Raw genomic sequence first — 26009 nt, 5'->3', positions numbered from 1 at the left:
TCTCATGTAAAGTCATCGTGGTTTGACCCTTTGCGGTCTCCAACGTCATAATTTGACCATTAATATCTCATATGCGATAATAATGATGGTGTTTATGAAGTTCACATCGTATGAAAGTGTTGTCGAATACAAATCTAATGATACCAAACTTGTATAACACATTCCAACCAGAAAGCCAGCCCCCGCGTCGCTCCCAGGCGGGCAACACGGGCAGCTCTCCATCCGGTGCCGCCACCGGCCGCGCCCCACCCCCTACCCCGCCTCGCCGCTGCCCGAGCGGGCTGCCGGAAGGACGGCGGCAGCGAGGATCTCCACCTCCTCCTCCCCCTCTTCCCCCTTTCTCACCTCGCAGAACTGCCTGCGAGGACAGCGTGGGGTCGGGCCCCCTGGCGGGCGGCCGCCCGCGGCAGCGGCGGTGCGGGTCTCCTCGGCAGGCGGCCGGCTAGCGGCGGCGGCTGCCGCCACGCGCGGGCGCGACGGCCTGCGGCTACCCGCTACCGCTTGTACCGCGTGTACCGTGGGCCGCGGGCTCCCTTTTTATTTATTTCCAAAGAAATTCCTTTTTTATCGCAGTGACACCGTGGGCCGTGGCACATCGCCCCACTCCTTTCCAGTCCATGCCGCCCGCCGCCAACAACAGCCGTTGCACGCTAACTCGCCAAGCGAAGCCTCCGTGGCCTCCCTCCTTCAAGGCTCCAACCTCCTCGATCTTGGCCCCATCCTCTTCCCTCCGCGCCGCTGTCTCCCGAGCGGCGATTGGGAGGTCGGGCCGCCCCCAGCTGTGGTCGAGCAGGTCACCGAGGCGCTCGGTGGCTGGGCGGAGTGGTGGCCATGGAAGCGGAGGGCTCGTCGTCGTCAGAGCCTCGGAGGTGGTGGACGATGCGGTCGATGGAGGGTTGGAGATTGTGGGCGCGGCGACGGACTGGAGATTGTGGGCGCGGCGACGGGGGGAGGCTGGGTGGGGTTGGAGGGCGCCCGCATGGAGCCGTGGCGCCCCGGTGCTGGGAGCCGGTGGAGCAGCGTGGTTTCGGGCACGGCGGTGTGCAAGAAAGGGCCCACAGCCCACGGGCCCTAATCTCAGCCTGGCCCATAAACTGCTGGCTCTAGCGGGTCCTGAAAATTGACCGACCTGGAAGGTGGCACATGATGAGCTTTCCCTCCCCCCCGCCTCGGCTCCAAAGGTAACCGTCTCAACGAACCGAACCTGCTCTCTGTTCTCTCGTTACCGTACCGCAGGGGAGCACCAAGAACCGCGAACGCGGCCACCAATCCGCCATGGAGGCCTTCCCCGAGGGAATGCACCTGCGGCTGCGGAACCGCGCCACCAACCAGTACCTCCACGTCGACAAGGACGGGACTAGTGTCTCCCTCCGCGGGAGGTGGAGCCGTGCACTTCTGAGCACCGAGTGGGTGGCGCACCGCCACGAGCATGACGGCACCACCTACGTACGCCTCCACAGCGCCGCCAACGGGCGGTACCTTGCCGCCAAGTTCAAGCGGTCCCGGCACGGCCTCCGCAACCGCTTCGTCCACGTGAGACCCTGCGAATCGACGGAGGTTGTGGACGCCTTCACCCTCTGGGAGATCTTTAGGGCCACAGAGGGCGGGGAAGACGTCCTTATGCGCCACGTCTCCAACAGCGTCCTCGCCGCGATTGCCAGCCGGTGGCCTGGAGTCGCGGCACTGGACTACGACGACCAGAGCCCGCCGGTGATGCATTGGGTGGTCGCTGAGGCCATCCCGCCCAGGCCGAGGCCCCAAGTCCTTCCAGGTCCTTCTAAGGTGAGCTCTGGACGTCTTGGCCCTCTCAATCTCGCAATGGATTTGGGGTGGGGGTGGGGGTTGGCAGGGCTATGGAACCAATCAATTTGATCTTGTGATTTCGTTTCTTGGCATTCTGTCAGACTTCTGGTGGAGATGCTCTTCCTCTGTTCTTGTGGAGGTTAATTTCTGAATTCTGCCTGTTAAGTTGACGATTATGGAATCTTGTAGAATATGTGCCAAAATTTCTACTTCTTTTGCTATAAATTTTTTAGTTATGAATGGTGCACTTCTCGGGAACAGTAGTTTTTGGTTTGATGCACCAATGCATTTGATTAACTTTAGGAGTAGTTCTTGATCTTGATCAAGTTTATTTAGACTTCTGGTTCTGTACAAAGTTAATCGAAATTCCTTCACTATTCTGGACAAAAAAACGAGACGGAAGGGGCAGACTGCCCCCGCTTTTAATTAACAAGAACACAAGGTCTTGAACCTGGGTTGGCTGCTTGAGAGTGAGCTCCAGTGGCCGGTGGCCCACGAGAGCGCGTGCCTTATGAATGTCTGCGTGTTCAATGGTTAGTCTGCGCCATATCATGGTGCTTTGTAAGCATGCGGTTTTTGTGTGAGATTTCTTATGACGCATATTAGATTTGAGCAATTTCTCATAGTTGTTACTTGTTAGTCTTTGGTATTTCTTACTAGATGACAATTTAGAATGGTTGCCTGGATCTGGAGATACCATTGTCATAGGTATTTAGATGTGTTCATTCAATTACTTGTACTATCTCGCAGGCAATTGAACAGGGTGCTCTCATCAAGACCCCATGGTATTGCAAATGTTATGAGAAGGCTACCTCAGATGGCCAGCCAGTCTGTATCTCCTGTGCCGTCTACCTAAGGAAGTTACTGAATGCATCTAAAACTGAAATGAACATACCCAACAGCTATTGTTTAGTGTGTCATCAATTAGGTGCTGAAGAGCATAGCCTGCATCGTAGAAGGACAATTTTGATCGATCACCTGGAAAAAATGCCGGCAGCATATGTCACAGGCAAGGAGCCCTGGGCTGGTATCTTCCAGGGAATCCAGGTATACCGTATGAATGTATGAATTTTTGTGCCATCTCACTTCCGTATCTTTTCCTTACCTGATATTCGAATTTGCAGAGTGATTTCTTCGGATTCATTCTCTTGCACAAACCTGAAGGAACTAGATGCACTGTGTGCAATGATTTATTGGAACCTGCTGGTCAGGAACTTTACAAAGCCCCCTACCACTTTTGCTCACTGAAATGCTTTGTAAGTTATTATTCACTTCACGCCTAATTTTCCTGTAAATGATGCTAGCTGTTCGCTATTCATATTTGCGAGGTGGAACCTACCATTTTTGCACTTTGAAATGTTTAGTTAGTTTTTTGTCCAATTCACGCCTAGTTTTCTTATAAATGCAAGTTGATTGCTATTTATATATTTGCAAGGTGGAAAATGCTGGTGGCGCTGCTGCGATGCAGTTAGCGGAAAAGATTCTTGAAATTGATTTTGAAAGCAGTGCAAGTGCCTTTTGCCTTGTCTGTGAGATAGCTTTCAACTTCCATGAAGATAATGGGCACGCAACACATAAGTGGATTCACATTATATCAGATTCGGGTCACCGACCCCGTGTCCAGGTCTCTGCTAGGCACCAATTACCTGATGAATGGCACGATATTAAAATTGTAAGTTGTGTGTTTCATATTGCTCATATCTCTTAATGTAATGTATCTTGCTGATGCCTTAACCATCTTGCTCTCTGTTACAGCGGTCTGTTGGAGATGCAGAGACTGTAGAACTTCTAATCCAAGATCGCATATCTGTCCGGTGCCAGCATTGTAAAATGCGTTTGGTTGATGGTAGCAAGAAATACTGCACTCTGGAGTGCTCCCTAGATTGGCAACACCAGCACCGACTCGTATCTAGGCTCTTGCAGTTGAAAGGTATCAGTTGATAGTTTTTTAATACTGCTGAGAGTAGAAACTGTAACTTACTGTATGCCATAGATCATGTGTAGCAGCACTTCTTTAGTTTTGACTTATGTGAGAGATAATTTTTTTTGCTATTTTATAGATTTTAAGTAGAACATAGTATCTCAGTCATGACAATATAAACTGAACTTTTCAAGTCAAGTGCACTGACTTGTGCTCGAAGAATTAGTAACTTTGTCTGGTTAGGAGAATTGAAACATGTTGTATACAAGAAGCAGTAAATGGAAATGGAAATAATTTCAGGTGTGTAGTTTACAGTGCCTCGAGGGATATAGCAATGGGTTTACAGATGATAAAAAATGAATTAGCTATAGATATTAACGGATTCATTTATTTCCGCAATCACCAGTTTATCAGAAAATTCAGTCATGATAGTATAATCTGATCCTCAGTTCAGAAATCGAAAAACATGCTCTTCATAAATTTCATGTGTTTCCATCGTCAGACATTGGTGCATCCTTTCTACTGCATTGTTTTCGTCAAGTTTTCTATATTATTGGACTGGTACAAAAGTTGCATGACCCATAACATGATTTTTAACTGACCAATTGTTTTGTTTTCACCTGTCCGTTGCAATTTCAGCTTTTGAGTTGGTTCACAATGATGCTGATTCACCATAGAGAGAGGGACATGGGAAGAGTTCGAGCAACTGGGCCACAATTCATATCTTCAGATTACTAGTGCGTTGTGGAAAGAAAGATTGCTTGGATGATTTAGTACCCAGACATCGGTTGCATCTTCTTCTCAGTTGTTGGAACAGATACCACTGCTTGTACATGGAACTATGGAAGTCAATGTTTGCGGAAGTAGAGCTCATAGCATTTTTGTACAGTACTTTCTGTGAGAGGTCAGTGAAATAGTTGGTAGATCGTGGTAGGCAGTGGAAATGGAAACTCATACGTGTAACACAGGTTACACAGCTCATATGCTCAGGGTACTTGTGTACTTGTGAATTTTGTGCAAAGAGATCCGTGAAACAGTCGCTGTATGTAGATCGTCTTGGATTCTTACTTTAGCCAAGCGCACTGAATTTGCATGAGAAAAACGGTATACTTTATCAGGTCATACTGAGGGTGTGCATTACTCTGCAATCTGTTCATCTTGCAGTATTCATTCCAAGAGAATGGCACATGTTGCTTGCTCTGGTCTACATATATAGTGGCCTGAGTGAAGAGCATCTAATGTGTCCACCTGTAAGACACCATAAGGCTGCTGCGTAATTGATTGCAAATACAGGTCTCTTAAACTTGGATTACATAATACCAGATTACAACAGTGTGTGTCGTGTCAGCACCTAAATGAATGGATCACGCTACTGAGAAAGCAAACTACTCCCTCCGTCTGTCCCAAATTATATGTCGTTTTGGATTTTTTTTTTATTTATAGAATTTATTGTGCACTTAGATATACCCTATGTCTAGATGCATAATAATACGTATATAGTAAAAAAGCTAAAACGACCTACAATTGGACGGAGGGAGTAAAAAATAAATTGTCATGCTTCCGCTGGGTACATGTGCACGGTTTGGTTGGGTCTGCCCATGTGAACCATAACCAGTCTGTGCACCGGATCTGAAACAGTTCAGACTTCTGAATGTTTGTTATCCGCATCGTCGGTGTATATGTTCGGATCCAAATTGTCTCAGCTCCGATTAGATTGAGTAATAACCCTTGCTATGTTGCTTTGTCCTAGACGCGCTGAAGGGTATCCATCGCCAAGATGATGAAATTGGTGAACTGATATCGGGTCTCCGGGAGACCGTCTGTCCGTCTCCCTCACGAACACTTCAGTTCGGTGCTTCCGATTTCGGATCGGGTAGTGTGGTGCTGTGCTGTGCTGAGCAAGATGCTTATAGTTGGTGTTGGCACAAAAGGATGGAAAGGATAGCACTGCCGGCTGTGTAGGCATCGGGTTATCATCTGAGGTGAGATACGTTGACACCCAAAATTGGGAGGGCTGGGTGTAACACGGTGTTAATTTTAGGGTTAAAGAACTTCGTTAAGCATCATGAGCAGCATGGTATTGCATCCGACCTCGGAGATCCTCGGCCGCGATCCTGGAGATCGAACGCCCAAGTGACCGCCTTTCTCAAGCGGCGCGGGAGACGCGGCACCGGAACGAGGCCAGGTTCCGTCGGATAGCAAAGGAGGATAAAACGGCATTATTTGTCGGACTGATCGTCCATTTCTGGTGGAATATTCGGAAAGAACGCGTATAATCAGACATGAGACCGAAGGAGTGATAGAGGATGCATACTTGATCAAAGAGGACGTCCAACAGTTTAACTCAGCCATGCGTCTGAAAGGAAACACAGGAGCCCTGAATTCATCTTCGCAAGATTAGTGTCTGTTGAAACCTGCCCCGAGTAGCATTACCGTTTCAGTAGTGTTTTGGTTGCTGTTGTTGAGGGGGCTGCGGTGGGTGGGTTCCACAGCTTGTCCCCTTCAAGGTGTAACTCTTGTGATGTTGTATCTCTTTTTCTATTTTTCTTTTTCTAATAAAAATTACGGCAAACCTTTTGCCGTTCCTTTTAAAAAAAATGTCGAGGTCGACGCGACGGTGAAGATTTCATTCTGAGATGCCTGGAGTTGGGGATGACTTGGACGCACTTCCAAGCCTCCTGAGGTCGACGTGCTCGTGCTCCTCTCGCCTCATGTTACCGGCGGCATGCCAGCTACGGCCGGACGAAGGCTGCACGATGCACGCTTGCTACTACGGGAAACGTAATGCTCATCAATTTGCAAGGAAAAAAATCGACCGATCGATGTGTCATGTACTCATGTGTGCACGGCAGCTGTTCGTGACTGCAAGTCTGAAGAGCCATATACGTGCTCGATGCTTCCACGTACGTGCCTTTGCCTCATACATGCACGAACACACACGTGCTCTGAGAATTGCAGGAAGAAAGGGTCTTGAAAAGTTGGCCTGGTTTGCAAATGAGAGATCGAAAGCGTGCGCATATAGCCAGCGAGAGAGATGACGGTCGAGAGGCGCATTTTCTCTCCTGGAGGCTGGAGCGCGGCTCGACGTCTGTTTCGGGACCTCGGCGATCGAGCGCCTTTTGGAGTTAGGCGCGCCGAACTGTATCATACATCGGGCTCAATGGCTCATGCACGTCACGTCATCGAGCCAGCTCCACTATATAAGCGTCGCGCGGCGACGTACGGTACGGTTAGGCCGCGCCAATCGAGGCGACGGAGCCATGCAGTCCGCCGTGGACGCCGTCGCCGGCGTGGAGCAGGTGGTGCCCCAGCCGGCCGTGCGCAAGGGCCCCTGGACGGTGGAGGAGGACCACGTCCTCGTCAACTACATAGCTGCCCACGGCGAGGGCGCCTGGAACAACCTCGCCCGCGCCGCCGGTCTAAACCGCACCGGGAAGAGCTGCCGGCTGCGGTGGCTCAACTACCTGCGCCCGGACGTGCGGCGCGGCAACATGACGGCGGAGGAGCAGGAGCGCATCGTCCAGCTGCAGGCCAGATGGGGCAACAAGTACTCTCATTCGATCGGCCAGAGTTAAATTTCCCCGTGCTCCAGCACGCTAATCCATAAACTGCTAGTAACTGGTTGCTGATAATTTCTACACAGGTGGTCTAGGATCGCCAAGCACCTCCCCGGCCGGACGGACAACGAGGTCAAGAACTTCTGGAGAACCAAGATACAGCAGAAGAAGCACAAGAACAAGGAGCACAGTGCCATCGAAACCATCATCACCGTGGCCGGCGTATGTAGTGGCATGGCCTGCAAGGACACTCCGGCGATCACGGAGGACCAAGGCAGCAGCAACTACTCCGGCCGGACAGGGGTCACGCAGGACTACGGCATCGTGAGGCAGCAGCAGCCGAACATATCGAGCGCGGCGGACTACCTCTCGCTACGATGTGCATGGAGGAGCCATTGGCGCTGGCGCCTTGGACTTCGTTCCGGAGTTCCTGGCCGCGTCGGGCGAGAACTTCTGGGCCATCGTCGACGACTCTGGACGACGATGCAGTCGTACCAGGCGAGAACATGTTCATTTGCACGTCGTGGAGAAGGTGGATTTGCTGTTATCCGAATACTTGCGGATTAGTAGTAATAAAAGTTACAAAATTATTTGTCAGGCGATCGTCCTCGATCTTGAGTTGTGCCAAACAAGCCCTTTCACTTCTCTACCATGGAAATGGTATAGTTGGGGTGTAGTACAATGCATGCATACATTGGCTCTTTCTTCTCATGATAAGACAAAAAACATGCATGTATAGATGGAATGCTTCATGGCCAAACTGCTACCATTTGGCTCTCCACCCTTCAGTGTAGGCACTCTTTTTTTTTCTTGAATATATACCATTTTTGGTTTACGTACAAGATGTTTTTTATATAAAAAAAGCGTGTCCAAAGCTGTTTTGAATTGGAACTGGCCGGGATTGAATGGGAGCATGTGCCATTGCTGTGCAAATTTAGCATGCTTTAGCAGTTCGACGGATGGTGGTGTTTGATTGACGATGAAATCATTCCTTCCTGGTCTATAGATACCCAAAGAGTCACACGGCACAGTTCCTATTTAGATCAGCCAAGGTGACATCCAGTAACAGGCTCGGTGTCTCTCCCTTGCCACCTCCGGGAAATGGAAATGTATCGCAGGTAGCAGCTGGTCGGGCGAGCAAAAAAATCTAGCAAACCCAAGAGGACGAAAGCGGCTTGCCGGGAACCGGTTGTGTCGCCTTTCGCCGCTGAGCTGAATGATGCAAGCAGAGGTGGTCTTGGGCTTGGCAAATGAAAATGGCAGCGGCGATGGAGATAGGTGGTGGGGTTGGGCATGGGAACTTTCAGTTCAGCGTCTCTGTTCCATCCGGCTTCCGGCCGGGAACCGGCAAGTGGACGCGCACGCGCAGAAGGCAGGGGCGCGTCCGGGCTTGCAGTTTGCCTGTTCAATCACTGGTGCCGCTGCCGCCGGGCCGGGCAGGGCGATGAGTCTCCGCGGGATCGTTGCCGGCCTGCAAGAATTTAGTGCTCGGATCACGGGGCGTGGGTTATTCAGGCTTACGGAACCGGAGAACAAACTGTGGGAGCTTTTCTGCATCGTCCAACATCAGAGCGATCTAATTGCGTGCCTAATGATTGCCATCGTTATCTCTAACCTGCAGACGGCACTCGCAGCCACATGGTTTCAGTACTGCACAACTGGCCGCGCAAATAGCGCGGCTAGATTTTTAGTTTTATCTTTATAGAATTATTTAGATAAGACATCCTTTAATTTACAACCAATCACTAAATACTTTCTAGATTTCTTAATAATTTATCAATCATAGTCGCATATACCTTTTACGATAATGTTTCCACGTACTCCTAGCTGATGAGTCGTAATTAGTCCACTTCAGTTTGAAAAATAGAAAAATTAAGAGCAAAACACTGAAAGTAGAGATTATGTTACACTTAAATATGTGCTTTTAAGAATCTTCCTGTTAATCGCCAGTGTCCATTTTCTTTCCTAATATTTGATATACACTCTTATTTTCCTTTTTTTCTCTACATACATCTTTTCCCTTTTTTATATCAGTTTTTGAGCTAAGAATGTTGTAAAACTTGGCTATGTGCGGTTGCAGAGGCCGGAAATATTTTCTTTTTAAAAAATAGTCTTATTTTCCTATCCTAAATCTAAATTAAATTTAGTTTATTATAAATATTAATTATGTCATTTTTAGATTTTTTTTATTGGGTCGAAACAAAGATAGTGATAGGATCCCTTTTTTACGTCCCATGTTGTTAAAAGGTATGGAGTTTTTCTCGCTTTTGACGTAGCAAGCCTCCCAAAGGGAGGCTCGCGTGACAGACTATTAGCTTAGTTGTAAAGCACGCCCCTGATAATTGTGTCGTTGTGCCTGCGCTGTGAGGGCTCTCAGCCACATGGATAGTTCAATGCATCAGCGCCTGACCCGAAGATGTGGATCATCCAAGGCACATTAGCATGGCATACTCCTCCTATTTGAATCGGAGTTTGAAACCAAACAAACTTCTCCTTAGGAGGATAGATGGGGCGATTCAAGTGAGATCCCACGTTGATCTAACTTTCTATTCACTATATATTGATTTTTAGTAGTTTTTCTAAGACCTTTGGTATTTGTTTATATGTATTTGATATACACTTATTTGATTATTTGTTGTCCATCATCTCTTTACTTAGAAAAAAAATCGATTTCTTCCTTGGTTTCTCTTTTGGGCTTTCATTCTACCTCACTGATGTGCACCATTACCTCGCACATCCTCCTGTAGCATTTTCTCCAACTCTAGCAACGTAACATTTCAACACAATAACTGGTGATGTCTTTCATGCTAATTACTTCACACATGAACATGAACATTTTTCAAGTGCCTGTTGTATTCCTATCACCTCGGTTTCATGTTCTGAGTGAAGATGCATGTGGAGCATGCAACTATGCAAGATGGTGTCGCACTGATCCATCAGCATTGGCCTAATTGGGTGCCTTCTCTCTCTTACACCCCCTCCCTCGCTCTCACCCCCCCCCCCCACACACACACTTCCTGATCAACATGTGTGGCACATGGTTACCCAGTGATATAATATATATATATACCGCTATTCGGTACCCAGGGTACAGAATAACTTATTCTGTACCCGAGCACCACCTCCGCGCACCAGCCCCCGCGCGCTCGACCGACCCTCCCCTAGCGCGTCTGTTTTTTTCCTCCACGCGCTGGCCGTCCCCGCACGAGTCCGGTTTTTTTTTTCCCACGTCCGATTTTTTCCCACGCGCTACCTCACGGTCCACATTTTTCTTCCGTCGCGTGCATGTTAGTCATGAAGATGCGTATTTTTTCCCCCGAGGCTTGTGGCACAGGTTTTGGAGTGGCTTGGTAGATTCGGTCTTGACAAAATGTTGGCACATTGGTTGATACGCATGGGATTAGATTAATTGGGTCTGTATGAGTATTAGATTAATTTTTTGTACATCAGCAATTCGAGTAATCGGTACCCAGGTACAGAATATATTATTCGGTACCCGAACCCTCCACGACCCAGCGCGCGCCTCCCTCCCGCTGTCCCGCCCGCACCCGCTTCTCCCGGCCGGTCCGATTTTTTCAAGTCTACTAGCACGCGGCCGCCGCTCGCCGCTCGTGGCTGCCCCTGCCTCTATCGTCGCGCTCATCGCTCGCAGACGCCCCCGCTGCCGTCGTCGGGCTCGCCGCTTGCGGCCGCTGTTGTCCTTCTGCTGCTGCTGTCACCTTGCCGTCGTCATGTTTGCCGCTCGCGCGCAGCCGCCACTGCTGCTATCAACATGGACGCACGGCTGCCGCTCCTGCTATCAGCATGCACGCATGGCAGCTAGTTGTTAATGCTAATTTACCCTCTTCCCAGCAGTTCAGCACCATTCAATTTTGTTTATTCTCATCTTCAAATATGAAAGTTTCAAATCCAACCTATGTTACCCACAAAATCTCAGAAAATTGAAGTCTGTACTAGCACGCATCCGTTTTGCGCGATGGACCAATTTCCCTTCGTCAGATTTTTTTACAGGCGACAACAACCGCGCTGAAAGGCCGTCCACCTCACGGCCATCTATTGGAACCGCCGCAACCGTGATCTTCGAAGAATACGTAGAACGCCGCCCTCCGCGAGACGTGCGGGTGGCCCCGGACGCGCCGGAGCGCGGCGAGGTCCCGTTCCACGGACCGGCGCGCCGCCGCGGCGTCCTCGGGCGGGCACGGGTGGTGCGGCTTCCGGACGGCCTTGACGGCGTCGTGGACGCCCGTGCGGACGTCCCGCGCGCGGTAGACCTTGGAGGAGCCTCCCCTGCCGAGGAGGCGGCCGAGCTCATACCGGCCCTGCAGGACCTTCGTGAAGCTCCAGGGAACTGGTGCGGACGTCCCGCGCGCGGTGGACCTGTAACCTGCGAAGATTTCGGAGGTGGGCAGCGGACGGCGTCAACGCTTCAGCAATTGAATCAGCAGTGGTCTGTTCAACAGTAGTGATTGGGTCATTGATTTCTTCAGTGAATTGCTTTTCAGATTGATCTGCTGAAATCCCACTAGTACTGTTGCTATCTTTCAACTCTACCGTGGATTGTTTGAATACACCATCTATCCAGTAATAGGCTTCTGCAGAATGGTCGAAAGTTATCATGCAAAATTGTTAACAAAATTCTGCATATAAAGGAAATTCTTAAAGGCCTCCTTATTGCTGCTAAGTATTACATAAGATGGGCATTTATTTGGTTCAGATTTCAGAGTTCTGACTTGTATGTATAGTAAGAAATATTTACACCCATTACCTTTAGTTTCGCAATGACATGAGATCGCTGAAAGGCAGCCAATATGAAATCCGACAGTCTTTTCCTAACCTACAAGACTGTAATATCAGGGAACCTAGAATATACAATTGGAAGTTGGAACTTATAGAAGTCATGTTAGGCAAATAACCAATTCCAAAGCCAGACAAGACATAAGGACAAAGCATCATTGTGGATTATGGGTGAAGGTGGCTATGTCAGAATTTTTAACTTTTAAGTTTTGTACTTCTTTCATTTAGCTCTTGCAACATGTTCCAACAAAAAATAGATGGCTATGTCAGAATTTTTAACTTTTAAGGACATAGCATCATTGTGGATTATGGGTGAAGGTGGCTATGTCGGAATTTTTAACTTTTAAGTTTTGTACTTCTTTCATTTAGCTCTTGCAACATGTTCCAACAAAAAATAGATGGACTTAACATATCACTGCTCCATCAGTTGGTCAAAGGATCATTTAGGATGGCTTTCAGAATTATTAAGTTTGGCAAAATCAAAAACAACAGCTGCAATAGTTCAACATATATGATGAATCCTTCAACTTTATCTTGCGACATTGTTTACTAGTTGTTTATCAGCAGTGGTCTGTTCAACAATAGTGATTGGATCATTGATTTCTTCAGTGAATTGATTTTCAGATTGGTCTGCTGAAATCCCACTAGTACTGTTGCTATCTTTCAACTCTACCGTGTATTGTTTGAAGACACAATCTATCCAGTATCTTGTACTTTTGTCTCCTCTGCATTCTTCAGTTCGGATCTCAGTTGCCTCTTGTGTTCTAGATTCTGACTGGCTGTTTCACCTCAGATGGTTGTTGTGTCATTGAACTCCAAACAATTTTTTTTTCAGATGGTTGTTGTGTCATTGAATATTTGTACAAACTCTGAATCGGCAAAATACAGTTCTCTAATGGATATGCAATGTGTTGTTACCTTTCAGACCACCTTGCCAGTGATGGGTTGTCGGAGGATATTGTTTGAAGAAGCAGGGCCGTCCGCGCCGAGTAGGGACTCTGCGGATAGCCCTTCACCGAAAAGGCTGGAGATGAACGACATGAGAGTCGCCGTCGACGAGAGAAATACAGAAGTGCCGGAAAGGTCACCGCGACGATCTGAACCGCCCCAGCCGGGAGAAAGAGACACTATTGACTCTTGCATCAAAGTTCCGGAGATGTTGGAGAGCTCCAGCACTAGATTTCGAACTCCGCCCACACAGATAGGTTGCCAGCAAGGGAGTAATGAGGATCAAACCATTACAACGGGAAGACAGGGTGTTGTGTTCTTGCCTCCGGATACTTTGAACACAAACCAGATGATTGCTAGTGAAGAAGAAATTCCACCACAAACACACGTAAGTGATGCATGATAAATTTTTGTTTGAATTGTACAAAGCAGTTATAAGCACAGTTAAAAAGCACAAATGCATGAGAGTAGTCAGTGAACCAATATATTATGTCATATCTTTAAGGCTGTGATGATAATTGAATTTTCTACGCAAATATTGGTTCATATGGCGGTGCATTAGTATATGATGTTAATTGAAATTAATGTTATTTGAAGCAGAATGAAAGCATGGATCCAAATATGATACCCAGAGAAGGGATGTCATTCCACACGGAAGCTGAAGCAAAGGCGTTCTACATGAGATATGCACAACTGGCCGGGTTCGGCGTGAAAATGTGCAACAAGAAAAAATTCTCTAGAGTGATGAGGTGTAGCTGTGAAGGAAAAGGAGATTTTTATAAAGGTGATGAGGCTCTGCGAGTACGGAACAAGACAACAATGAAGATGAAGTGCAAAGCTCATCTGAAGTTTACGCGAGTGTATGACAGTGAAGGCAACGAAGTAGATATGATTATAGAAAATGCAAACCTATTTCACAACCACCTGTTGCATACGCCTTTGAAAACCAAGAAAATGAGGTCACACAAGAGCACGGAACCAGTACTTTATCAAATAATTGATGAATTGCAGGAAGCCGGCGTGAGTACGCAAAGTATAAAGAATGTATTGCAAAATATGCATGGGGGTGCAGAGCTTGTTCCGATAACATCGCGGGACATAGAGAACAGGTAAAAGAACGTCACACAGTTTGTTATTCTTGAATAGTAAGGTTCATGCCAAGCTAAAGTATATGATCATTGGTGTCGTTAATGAAATGTACTTAAAATTTAGAAGGATAAAATGTTGAGTTTTTTTAATCTGTTTTATAGGAAGGCCACTAATGTACGGGAAGAACACGCAGATGACATAAACAAGCTTATTGAATTCTTCAAGGATTGTGAGGCTCAAAACCCGCAGTTCCGATGGGAACCCAAGCTGGACTCTGAAGGTGTTATACACAGCTTATTCTGGAGTCATGCAAGCATGCAGGGCGATTATGCAGATTTTGGTGATGCAATGAGCTTTGACACAACTCATAAGACTAACATTTATGAGAAGCCACTAGCAATGTTTGTTGGATCAAACCACCATCTGCAGAATACATTGTTTGGATGTGCATTGGTAGGAGATGAAACAGCTGAAACTTTTGAATGGGTGTTCAAAGCATTCAAAAAGTGCATGGGACAAAGTAGAACAAGGTGTATCCTCACAGGTAATATGTTCATCATCGATGTTTATGATAAAAATATTTGATACATGAGCATATACAACAATTTAGAGCAATTAAAGAACTAACAATGATGAATTTGCATCTTGTGATAGACCAAGACCAGGCAATGGGAGTGGCGATTGCCAAAGAGTTCCCAGGGGTTGTTCATAAGATTTGCAGATGGCATGTGGTGAACAAGCACATGCCACATCTAACCAACCTCTTTGGGATGTATGCCAAGAAAAATTTCAAGGACAAATTTTATTCTGTGCTAAACCACCCACTCACCCCTGTGGAGTTTGAGGCCGCTTGGCAGGAACTATTGGATGAGTTCGACCTACAAAAGGATAGCACTTTAGATAGCCTTTACTGCCAGCGAGAACTGTATGTGCCGGCATATTTCAAAGACCAATATTGTGGCCGGATGGCATCGACACAGAGAAGCGAGAGCTCAAATTTTGTCATGAAGAAGTGTTTTGTTAACAAGCACACGGCTTTGCACAGGTTCGCCAAAAAAATGCTTGACTTCATGCATTCACGTAAGATGAAGGAGTCTGAAGAGTCGTACCATGGAACGGTAATGTAACCAGCATGTCAATTCATATTTATGGAGTTCGTGTATAAACACCATTTCCCTTAACTAACTGTTGCTCTTGTACTGTGACAGAGCAAAAGGCTCACAAGAAGCAAGTGGCCATTTGAAATACAGGTTTCAAGAATTTATACTAGAAATGTTTTCAAAGACTTTGAAAAGAAGATGATCGATTGCACGGCTTTCGATATAGAAGACAATCCAATAGAGGGTGAAACATGCTATCTGGTAACTCACACAAATAGGTCTTCAAAAATATCTTGGGGACAGCACCAGTTCAAAGTACGTGCAAACAAAGAAAATGGTGAGTTTCATTGCGAGTGCAAGGAGTGGCAGCATACAGGTACATGATAAAACTGTTACAATATTTATAGCGTACATCCCAATTTCTTATTAACAGTACATATACTCTCTTGGTTGTTTAGGTTTGTTCTGCGTGCACTTGTTGAGAGCCTTCATGAGAATCCAGCTAAATAGTATACCACAACATTACATTCTCCGTAGATACGCAAAATATGCACAACAGGAGTTGGGATTCGACAGGAATGACAAGCTCCTAGTTGGGGCTGATGGAGTCACACAGTTGTACAGAATCAAAGATCTAACGTCCCTAGCAATGGCTGCAGTCAGGTCTGGGAGCATGTCGCGCGCTGCGCACATTAGAACGAGAGAGGTGTTGGCAAAGCTTGACAAAGATAACAAAGAAATACCCCCTGACATCGGGCCAAGCACAACAAACATGCACCAAGAATCACCGGGAGAGGTAAAAATTCTAAAATGTTGCATGAAGTGTATGTTGCATGGCAAGGCACTTAACCGCATACATCTGGGTTTGATTTTGCAGGAGATATCAGATTGTAGTGAAAGTGATGATGGCTATGGTGACAACACAAATGATGAACAATTGGCGAAAAGGGTTACCCAGGTAGGCTTGTATCATGATACAGGTGTATGCGAGTTAACACACTAGGAAAAAAGATTTGCACAATAACAATGATGCAATGTGAAGCAGGAATTGGGACAAGCAAACGTGGATGGAAATGAAGCCAGAGAGAGTATAAAGGGGAAAATGGTTCTTGCAACAAATCTGGTATGATTTGTGATGGAAATAGTATAAATACGGGAAAGACACAAGTTAACTTGCATATCAGCAAGAAATATTAAAAGAGATGTGTTAATTGTATTACAGGATGCTTTTGGCGGAGACTTTGTGCGCAACGAGGTTGTGCTAACCAACCAAACAGACATGACAACTAAAGATGCAAGAGTGCATGAAGGATGTGCACCCCACAGTGGCGAGGTTAGAAAAATGAGTTTGGAAATAATTAATGCCATCACCATTGTTGCATTGAATTTAAAGTTTGTGCAATAATCTTTGCAGTATCATGCCAATGATGATAGACTGATCAGCCGAGTCCCACCTACGAGAGCCAAGACTAAAGGGCGGAGCATACCACCATCTGAAAAGAAGGAAATTACGCTGGGAGCCAAAGGTGTGAAAAAGGGCACTTCAGATATACGACAAAAAGGATGAAACCTTGTGCTACATTGCTGGTGTCCCATTTCCATTGCCGTAGCAACATGAAACAAACGATCAGTTTATAATATACAAAAGACTAGCAATAGCGATAGGAAAGCTAGACGCAACGGCCTCATAAGAGGGGCATACATGCTTAAAACAGAACAAAGAGATGCGTCGGGACTGTCGCAGCAGCATTAATACACATCAAAAATGAGGTATTCACATGTCAGTCACAAAACTAAGCATAGTTCATATATGAATCATGAGAATGTACAATATGCACAGCTACAAAAGAATAAAAATTAAATAGTAAAGGGTTGTAATGAACAAAAAAAAACTAATAGAAAAAAGGGTGATGATCATCTCGACGGTACTGAAGGATTTCGTCGGGCAGCGCCACAACCTTGTTCTGCTTATGAAAAGTGAGGTAATACAAGGTCTCAGCACGCAACTCTTTTGATCGTTCCTGAAATTAAAGACATATAGCCATGAAAAGTAAGAAACTGCATGCGAAAGGGTAAAGTCTTGGGAAAAGACTTACAGCAGCGATGCTAGTGTGTAGTGAGCCATGGCCATCACCATCATAGAACTCGAGAAACTTCATGGCAAAGAATGCACTGTCCGACGTGGCCTTCTGGACGGGAACCTTGACCGGGACATGTCTCCAGTTCTTGAATGATTTAAATTTGAGAGGTGCAGCAATGGAGAGAGCATCACTTAGTCGGTGCATGATTTTTTTCCCAAATTCCAAATGATAATTGTCCCAATTGTTGTCAGACTCAGGGGTGTACAACATTGAGTCAAGCACATCAATCCGTGATTGGCCAAAGTTAACGCAATAAACAGGCCAATGGTGCTGATGTAGAACTGGTAGAAGAATCTACACAGTGTGTAAAAAGAAGAATTGACTTATTTTAGCGAAAATATAATAACAATGACTTATCTACTTAACTAAATTCGCGAGTACAACATATGCAGAAGCTACTCAAACACAAAATTATGAAACCAGCAAACTCATGGCCAGATTGGAGGACCAGAAAAAAATGGACAAAAGCTAACCAAAAAAAAATAGTAGATGTACCATCTTTGTCTTCTTCAAGTCTGTGAAAGGAAGACAACATTGGATGGCTGTCACTGCAGCAAACTGGCTATATTTGGGTTCGGAGCTGTCCCTTTTATGCCACTCAACATTGAGAATTGCCTTCAAGAAAAGAAATGCCATGGAATAAAAAAAAGTACGAAAGAATGGAAAATTTTTAATAAATCTAGTGTCAAAGAATGGCAAAATAAAAGCTTACTGAGAGGTCAGCATCAAAAAAAATTCTATAACCATGGCACTCGGGTCTGATCCAATAATCATCATAGCTAAGACATTTGACAAATCCTGTGATAAAAGTTGAGTCTGGGATTGCACCATCGGCAAATGATTGTGCAATCATGTCACAAGTTAAAGGGGTGCTACCAAACTGGATCACCGGCATGCTGTGGATATTACAATCAGCAAATGGAGAAATAGAAAGTTTGGCTGTTATAAGATTTAGAAATGGACAAAAGCTAACCTTTTCAATGTGGAGTCATCAGCGCACATGTGTCCAAAAAGACTCATTGCTGCGTCCACATTGGGTGCAGGACGGGACGTAATTCCATACTTGAAGGGTGAAGAATATTTAGCAGGCTTCCGTGTCATGCGTTTCCCTGTTCTCTGTTCTGACACATGTAAAGTGCCTGACACCATGTTATTTTGATCCTTTGGAAAGGTCAAAATAACATGTAGTTGGAAAATAGTTAGCTGGAAGGATTGCAACTCGAATCGAATGGAGTGGGTGGTAATCGTGTCCAGTTAAACATACAATTTTGGCCTGGTCTTCAAATTGGGTAGTGCGTGGTGAAGGGAGAGTATGCATATGATTTGATTGCTCTTCACAATAGATGGCATCAATGAGATTGTTGATTCTATTCATATCATGGTTGCTGTCAGGCAAACTAGAAGAGGGGGGTATATGATCTGAAAAATTAATGACATGAATACAGCGTTAAGCAAGAACATAAATGACTCCTAAACAATTAAAGGCTGAGCATATGGGTAAAAATCCTGATAGCTGCGTATTGTAATGTAAGACTGGATACAACCTGGAAAAGAGATAAAGAGAAAATTCAGACTACATAGTGCTAACCTGAGCAAGTAGTAGTACGTGCATGGTCATCCCTGCAAGCTTCTTGATGAGGTTTAGTGCAAGGTGTAGTGCCACCAGTTTTAGATGTGGTGGGATCTGTGACCAAGATTTCCAAAAAAACTGTTGTTAAGCTTCTATGGTAAAGGGTCATTACCGAGCATTTTGCTGGTTGTAGTATGCGATAGGCAGTACCTGTGGTGTATGAGTTTTGGCCATTGCCATCCCTTAATACATCATCTCTGTAGCAAGAACTTGGGGTCCTGAAAACACCGCCGTTTCCATGCTCGAATAGTTGATCTACAGAAAGTAATGTACAGAAAAATAAGTTGAAACTTTCAAGAGCAATTTGATTAGGAATTGAAAAAAGTACATAATCAGAATGGATTGTGGGGATCGATGTGTGCCACCGTTGTGAGGATCGACAAAGTCCTCTTCGGTGCCTGAGTTGTTCCTCCGTGAAGTCTCCCCAATATTGTTAGGGTCAGAAGCCGACCTCTGGGCAGCAATAAGCTCCTCTATTACCGGTCCACACTTTTCAGCTAGACGATAAGGAGCTCTAGCAATGTTGCATAGAGAAGCTTGGATGGCACAAGTGTTCTCAGATAAGGTTTGGTCAAACTGGTCGAACAATTCATTAAATGCTTGCAAGGGGTGACCAGTGAGACAACCTAATGGACGGGATAAGAGATCACGCAAACGTGGAATACGAATCTTAGGGACGTTAGTCATGTCATCCAAACCAACATTGAAGTTCCTGGGTCTTGGTGGAGCCTGGCATGTATAATGATGTGTAAAATTGAGTATATACAAGGAAAGAGGAAATGACACTAAAAGTAAACCATGTAAAAAATAAGGAAACTACATGGAACATATGTCAGGTTTTAGAAGTGAGTAATGTACACAGAGCAACAAGAAGAATAATACAACACCAGGAATTACTGCATATATATGTGCATAGATATTGTGTGTGTATTTGTAACATGACAATTCAATTTAATATTTGGCACATACCTCTATGCCATCCTGGGCAAGGAAATAATCGGTTAATCGCCTAGAATTATCAGCTGCACTATTCTTTTCCTTTGAAGAGCGGTGAGAGGACCGAAACTTCTTCCTACGGCGATCTACAACCCCGGTGCGATCATCAGAAGCATTCCTCATATGGCGAACAGATTTATTGCACCCCGGATCATGGTCAACCGCAATAAAATCAGCGCCAGGATCATCAGGAACATAACTCTGTTGAGGAACATTTCGGTTGGGTAGCTGTTGAAAAGACGATCCAGGGCCACCACCCACTGGATAAGATGATCGCAACTCGGGTCGAAGAAGTACCTCGAACCTGAAGTGAGAAAAATGAAAGTATAAAGTATAGACCATGAATCAATGAAAATGCAGTGGACTACAGGATAGGCAGTGAAATTATAAACACGCGCATACCTCTCCTGTGTGCTCTCGAATACAGCTAGCTTCGGGTTGATAGGCATCCTATTCACCAACCGCTGACAAGTATCTGTCCTGTGAGACAAATCAAATTGAACATACTCTGTGTCAGTAATAATGAATACAATGAGTGGTTAGGATCCAAATATGTTGTAGTTGTTTACATGGAATATTTACAAACTAAAAAGAATAAAAAGATGTAAACGTTATGACAGGCATGGGAAAGCGGAAGAGATGAGAACACAGACAAAAATGAGTCACATAAGACCTTCTAGTTGAGCAGATCCGTGGAGAACCTTGCTGAACACCTTCTGACTGTAAGGGAACCGTATCTACACATGGAAGAAAATAATTAGAGAGAACTACAAAAACTACTCTTTCTTTACTCGTTTTCTAAAGATTAAGCAGATACCTGAAGACTCCATTAGTAGGTATGAAAATGAAGGAAACCACAGCTCGGAGGGATGATGGCAGAGCTGCCTGGCATGGGGGAGGAAAAGAGTTGTTAATTATAGAGGTGCATTATACAGGGGTACGTATTCTTTCACTGAATGAACTAGCATCTTTATTAATGGTATAAAAACTCTACTTTGAGGGGTACGTATGGCAGATATAATAACCTAATAGAACGTTCTGAGTCTAATACTCACACAACCCAATAATTCTAGTTTCAATTCTAATGGCGTAAGAAAATTAACATGCCTTGTGTAGGGAGCTCATACTTTTGCTACCATGTGAAACAAAAGATTCAGTTCAGTATTGTGGCTTACGTGATACCTGCAGTTGGTCGCCAGTCATGGTAACCTGCTGCAAACACACCCTAGAAAACAAAGCTAACAATCTAAACTGGTTGTTGAAATATTAAAATATTATTGGCCATAGAAAACAAAGCTAGTCTGATTGCTTCTGCATCTAGCCATCACTAAATCTGGAACTGTTGTTGACTGAGAGCACCATTAGGTTTGCACACTTCTCAATTTAATTCTTTGATCTCTATTCATTATCATAATATCCTAAAGAATACAAAAGGCACACATCCATGTGCAAGCATCAAAGGTGCTAGCCTGGTACTATCAGCTCATACAAAATAATAAAAAACACTTCAATCTAAAGCTTCAGGTCCAGGCACCAAAACAACTCTACTGATTTATCCAATCCATCGTATTACCATTCTATGTTTTTCTTTAGGCAGGGAACCTTCACTCCACCTCTCCATCCCACACCCGTCGCCACAGTTTATGCGGAGTGTGATGAACTAGATAAAAACATGAGCAGAAAAGGGAAAGACAGGGACGTGGACAGGGTTTGGCGGACGTTGGGTCAAGACACCCTAAATGCATCCTTCAGGAGTAATAGACTCTGATTTATATGGACAAGTTCGTGGAGGTCCATGAGCAACTGGTAGAGGTGCCACTAAAGATTCTCGTAGGGACCTCCCATACCCTCAGATGATGGACATTAATGGCTGATGATGGCTCTGGGCCTCTGGCAATAATCTTCATGGGAGCTCACGCTGTAAACTGACATAATCCAGCTCACTCATCCGCTCCTTGTATACGGGTGAGAGATAAAATGAGAGGAGAGGAAGCAAGTTATACCAAATCAGGTATTAAATGCAGAAAACAAAGCAGGAGTGAGTAGTCAACTAGCGCCAACACAAGATGTACATATCAACTACAGAAGTTCCAACATAGACATTCTCCTCTAAACCCATTTGTACCACATTTCAAAAATATAGTTAAGAGGAAGCTACTTCAATTTCATAAACACTGAACAGAAGGAATTGCATAGCGCAATTCTATGATTAAAAGGCATGAAAACTATGAAAAAAAAGGTGAACAGTTGATTCAATCAAATGATCAATATCCTTCCTACAACACCAGAAGAAAGTTGCTTGAGCTTAGAATAATTTGACTAGTAAATTAATGTAAATGACATAGTATCAAATGATTTCTAGATCCATGAAAACAAATAACTTATTGGTAAGGCTTAAACATAGTGACAAACAATTTAATCAAAATTCTCAAACACAGAAGTGTACAATTCGTCCAAATCCAATCTATTGGAACTGAAAAATTGCTCACCATCATGGCGTCATGAATACTGTTTATCGAAAACTCAAAAATTTGTTGATAAACAATTTTGAAGAACATGCTAAAGATCTCCAAAACCAAAGCAATTAGTAAGCAATGGTTATCCAGGATAATGCATATAGGTATAGTTGGTACTGTAAATCCATCTCACTCAAAAGATGGCTCGTGAGGTCAGACTTTCTTCAAGGATAGAACTGGAAGCCATGCCCTTGACAGCTACTGTAGGACCTCTAACAGTTGCAATAAGCTCCCTTTGTTCAACAAAATAATGTAGACTGATGTTTTAATGGTGACATAGTCATAGTGTTTGATCCTAAGAATTAATTCAAGTGGTCAATCAACATCTACATGTAGACAAAGAGCAAGAAATTCACCTGATTATGAATGCAAAAGGTAGCGCAAGAAATTCACCTGCAAGAAATTCAAGAGCAAGAATTAATTCCAGTCTGTATTGCCCCAGCATGTGCGCAAGCCAGTAGCGCGGCTGACGAAGTCACGGCATTTCACCTAATACCACCACCAGCTAGGCGTGAGCTCACCGGCGGCATCGGGCGGTCGAGGGGATCGAACCTAGCTCCGGCGGGCTATTGCGGCGTCCGGCGCGGCGTCGATGCGGAGGAGGAGAGGGGCGGCGAGGGGTCGACGCGAGGGGCACGAGGCGTCGATGCGGAGGAGAGGGGCGGCACGGGATCGACGCGAGGGGCGGCGCAGCGTCGATGCGGAGGAGGAGAGGAGCGGTGCGGAAGCTGCGGGCGAGCGGCGGCGGCGGATGCGGATGGCGAGTGGCGATTGGCGGCGGAGGCTACAGATGGGGAGTGGCAGCGGCAGTTGCGGAAGGCGGGCGGCGGCGGATGCGGTTGGCGAGTGGCGGAGGCAGAAGCGAATGGCGACTGGCAGGGGACGGCGACGGATGGGGAGTGGCGGCGATGGCTGCGGAAGGCGGGCGGCGGCGGCGACGGTTGGCGAGCTGTGGCGTGAGCGAAGGGAGAGCAGCAGGAGAACGGGATGGGAACTGAAGGGACCTCCCACAACGGAAGACCCACGATCGGGAAAAAAAAGACAGAAAAAAAAAACGGGGGAGCGGGAAGATAAAAAAAACCCAGCGAGGGATGGTGCATCGGCGGATGAGCTCGGGTACGGAATATTATTCCGTACCCAGGGTATTGTATAGTATAATCCTATATATATATATATATATATATATATATATATATATATATATATATATATATATATATATATATATATATATATATATATATATATATATCTTGTGCCTTCGTTCGTCATCGTGCGGGACCTCATGCAGCTTCTAGTGTAGCCATTATCTTTGTCGTGTTGCCTTCTTCCATCTTCCCTCTGCTCTCCTTGATTCCTCATAAATTTTATTAGATGGATGCACATCCTCCATCTCTTACGTTTTCCTTCTCTGTAAGGCTAATTTTAAATTAGAGTGGTTCCTATACTATATCCAATATATCAAAATAATCCCTTCGATCTGAAGCTAGGATTTATTTTAAATTAGATTTGAACTCTTGTAGTTTGCTCTTGTTTTAGAAAAAAATGAAGACGTTATAAATGGTGCTAACTACAATTCCGTTTAGATTTGATGAGTCTCAACACTTATTGATGGCTGACAGTATGGTGGTGGTTTCGTGATGTAAGAGATGGTATGGAAAGGAACATATAATGCAAACTTCTTCGGCCTTCCTTTTGGCCTCTATTCCAGCAAGATCCTCCCATTCTCTTTGTATTTGTTGTGTTTTGCTTGAATTCTATCTCTGTCGCCACAAAGTGTAGTATTAGGTCCCTACGTGTCACTACAGCTCGATCCCACCTACATACGAAATCGAGCTCAACGGCAACAGTATGAACAAACCAATCTCACATTAGTAATAGCTTCTCCATATGTCTCTACTCGCCACCACCGCTTTGATCTATCCTCTTCACATCCGGAAATCATGTCTTGTACAGTGTCGATACATCTGCTTGCAGTATACCCAATAGCATGTTTCTGCTCATGTTTAGCGATCGTGTGCTGTCCACGTTCGCGTGGGGAAGAGGCAAACTTGCATGGAGGGTGCCAGTTTTTTTTTTCTTTTGTAGTTCGGCTTTTGTCCCGAAAATCTCAGATTGTTTCCTTATTAAATCCTAATACTGTACACATAGTTGTCACTGGTACGTCCCTTAATCTTTACCTATTATTAAAGCAAGTAACGTTTCTGCCTGGATTTTTCGTCCGTCGGACTATTTTTCAAAAAAATCCCTAACATTTCGTGATATCAACCCGCAGTCCAATTCTGAGTATAGGGGGGCTCGAGTGGAAAAAAATAGGAAAACGAGGGATTAAAGCGAAAAGAGTTCCGCTCCCTCGTTCCCCTCCCCTCCCTCGGGGGATCGAGATCCGCCGCACTCCGTCCGGCTCCGGTCCCGTCCCTCGGGGGATCTAGATGCCGCCGCTCCGTCCGGCCCTCCACCCAGCTCCCTCGTTCCCCTCCCCTTCCTCCGCATCGATGTCATCATCTCCGTCGACTTCCCGCCGCCGCTCCGTCCGGATCCGGGGCCTGCGGTCGGTTCCCACCTTCGCCCTCCTCCCCATGTCCATCGACGACCTCCCCCGTCCTCCGACATCGACGCCATCATCCTCTGTCGACATCCCGCCGCCATTCCGTCCAGATCCGGGGCCTACGGCCGTTTCCCACCTTCGCCCTCCACCCTTGGTCCCGGGGTCGGATGCGCCCAACCCCTTGAGGGTGGAACTCCGCCTCGCCCGACCCTTGGTCCCGGGGTCGGATGCGCCCGACCCCTTGAGGGTGGAACTCCGCCTCGCCCGACCCTTGGTCCCGGGGTCGGATGCGCCCGACCCCTTGGTCCCGGGGTCGGATGCGCCCGACCCCTTGAGGGTGGAACTCCGCCTCGCCCAACCCTTGATCCCGGGGTCGGATGCGCCCCACCCCTTGGTCCCGGGGTCGGATGCGCCCGACCCCTTGAGGGTGGAACTCCGCCTCACCCGACCCCGAGTGAAGCTCCGCCTCGCCCGACCCTGAGTCCTGGGGTCGGGAGTGTCCGACCCCTGAGCGGAACGTTGGAGTAGTCCGAGGCAAAGTCGAATCCGACGTGTAGTCGAACTCGAACTGGTTGACTTTGAACGTCTCCTCCTCCTCCACTTCCAGGAGGAGGCTCCCGCCCGTCGAGAATGGCCACGGCAGCGCAGGTCTTGCAAATGAAAATTCTTATTCAAAGTTCAAAAATGGTACGAACAAACGTATAATAACGTGACAGCAAGTAATGACCCGTAGCAACGCACGGGCATTTCTGCTAGTGCTAATAACGCAAGACGTCTTGACTTAGCACATATATTTTCCATGGATTTCCAAATCTATTTTTAATTCTAAACTTACCTATTTATTAGCCATATTCGATATGGACTCTTTAGGCTAGTCTGGACCGTTAGATCTTCATAAAATTTAACGGTGTATATTCTTTTTCTTTTGATGAACATGGGAATTTCTAAACCTTCTTGATGAATGTG

The 26009-nt window shown here is 45.8% G+C and overlaps 3 protein-coding genes and 2 long non-coding RNA genes across 5 annotated transcripts; 2 read left to right on the top strand and 3 right to left on the bottom strand.

Annotated features, from left to right (window-relative positions):
• The first annotated feature begins 6984 nt into the window (after nucleotides 1-6984).
• Nucleotides 6985-8955, top strand: LOC101759301 (transcription factor MYB24). Its single transcript, XM_012844469.1, has 3 exons — nucleotides 6985-7271; nucleotides 7368-7660; nucleotides 8903-8955. The coding sequence occupies exons 1-3, from the start codon at nucleotides 6985-6987 to the stop codon at nucleotides 8953-8955; spliced, it is 633 nt and encodes a 210-aa protein (XP_012699923.1).
• Nucleotides 8956-13015: 4060 nt separating this feature from the next.
• Nucleotides 13016-15414, top strand: LOC111256729 (protein FAR1-RELATED SEQUENCE 3-like). The gene is made up of 5 exons (XM_022825213.1): nucleotides 13016-13158; nucleotides 14274-14656; nucleotides 14767-15037; nucleotides 15158-15235; nucleotides 15321-15414. Exons 1-5 carry the CDS (start codon nucleotides 13016-13018, stop codon nucleotides 15412-15414), a joined length of 969 nt encoding a protein of 322 aa, XP_022680948.1.
• Nucleotides 15415-16991: 1577 nt separating this feature from the next.
• LOC105914073 lies at nucleotides 16992-17644 on the bottom strand. The gene is made up of 2 exons (XR_001163603.2): nucleotides 17309-17644; nucleotides 16992-17233 (listed from the first exon to the last, which is right to left on the bottom strand). It is a non-coding gene; the product is annotated as an uncharacterized LOC105914073 (long non-coding RNA).
• Nucleotides 17645-18369: 725 nt separating this feature from the next.
• On the bottom strand, nucleotides 18370-20803 carry LOC101758902. The gene is made up of 10 exons (XM_004963534.2): nucleotides 20797-20803; nucleotides 20653-20716; nucleotides 20382-20459; nucleotides 20073-20283; nucleotides 19953-19964; nucleotides 19349-19712; nucleotides 19134-19238; nucleotides 18942-19037; nucleotides 18618-18772; nucleotides 18370-18375 (listed from the first exon to the last, which is right to left on the bottom strand). Exons 3-10 carry the CDS (start codon nucleotides 20426-20428, stop codon nucleotides 18370-18372), a joined length of 996 nt encoding a protein of 331 aa, XP_004963591.2. The 5' UTR covers nucleotides 20429-20459; nucleotides 20653-20716; nucleotides 20797-20803.
• A 6-nt stretch (nucleotides 20804-20809) lies between these two features.
• Nucleotides 20810-23076, bottom strand: LOC105914061. The gene is made up of 4 exons (XR_002676816.1): nucleotides 22985-23076; nucleotides 22852-22888; nucleotides 21155-21191; nucleotides 20810-20864 (listed from the first exon to the last, which is right to left on the bottom strand). It is a non-coding gene; the product is annotated as an uncharacterized LOC105914061 (long non-coding RNA).
• Nucleotides 23077-26009: the final 2933 nt, after the last annotated feature.

The sequence above is a fragment of the Setaria italica genome, chromosome III (genome assembly GCF_000263155.2).
Source record: "Setaria italica strain Yugu1 chromosome III, Setaria_italica_v2.0, whole genome shotgun sequence".
Taxonomy (NCBI): domain Eukaryota; kingdom Viridiplantae; phylum Streptophyta; class Magnoliopsida; order Poales; family Poaceae; genus Setaria; species Setaria italica.
Note: the sequence above shows the minus strand (reverse complement) of the source record. Positions and strands in the feature narration are given on the sequence as shown.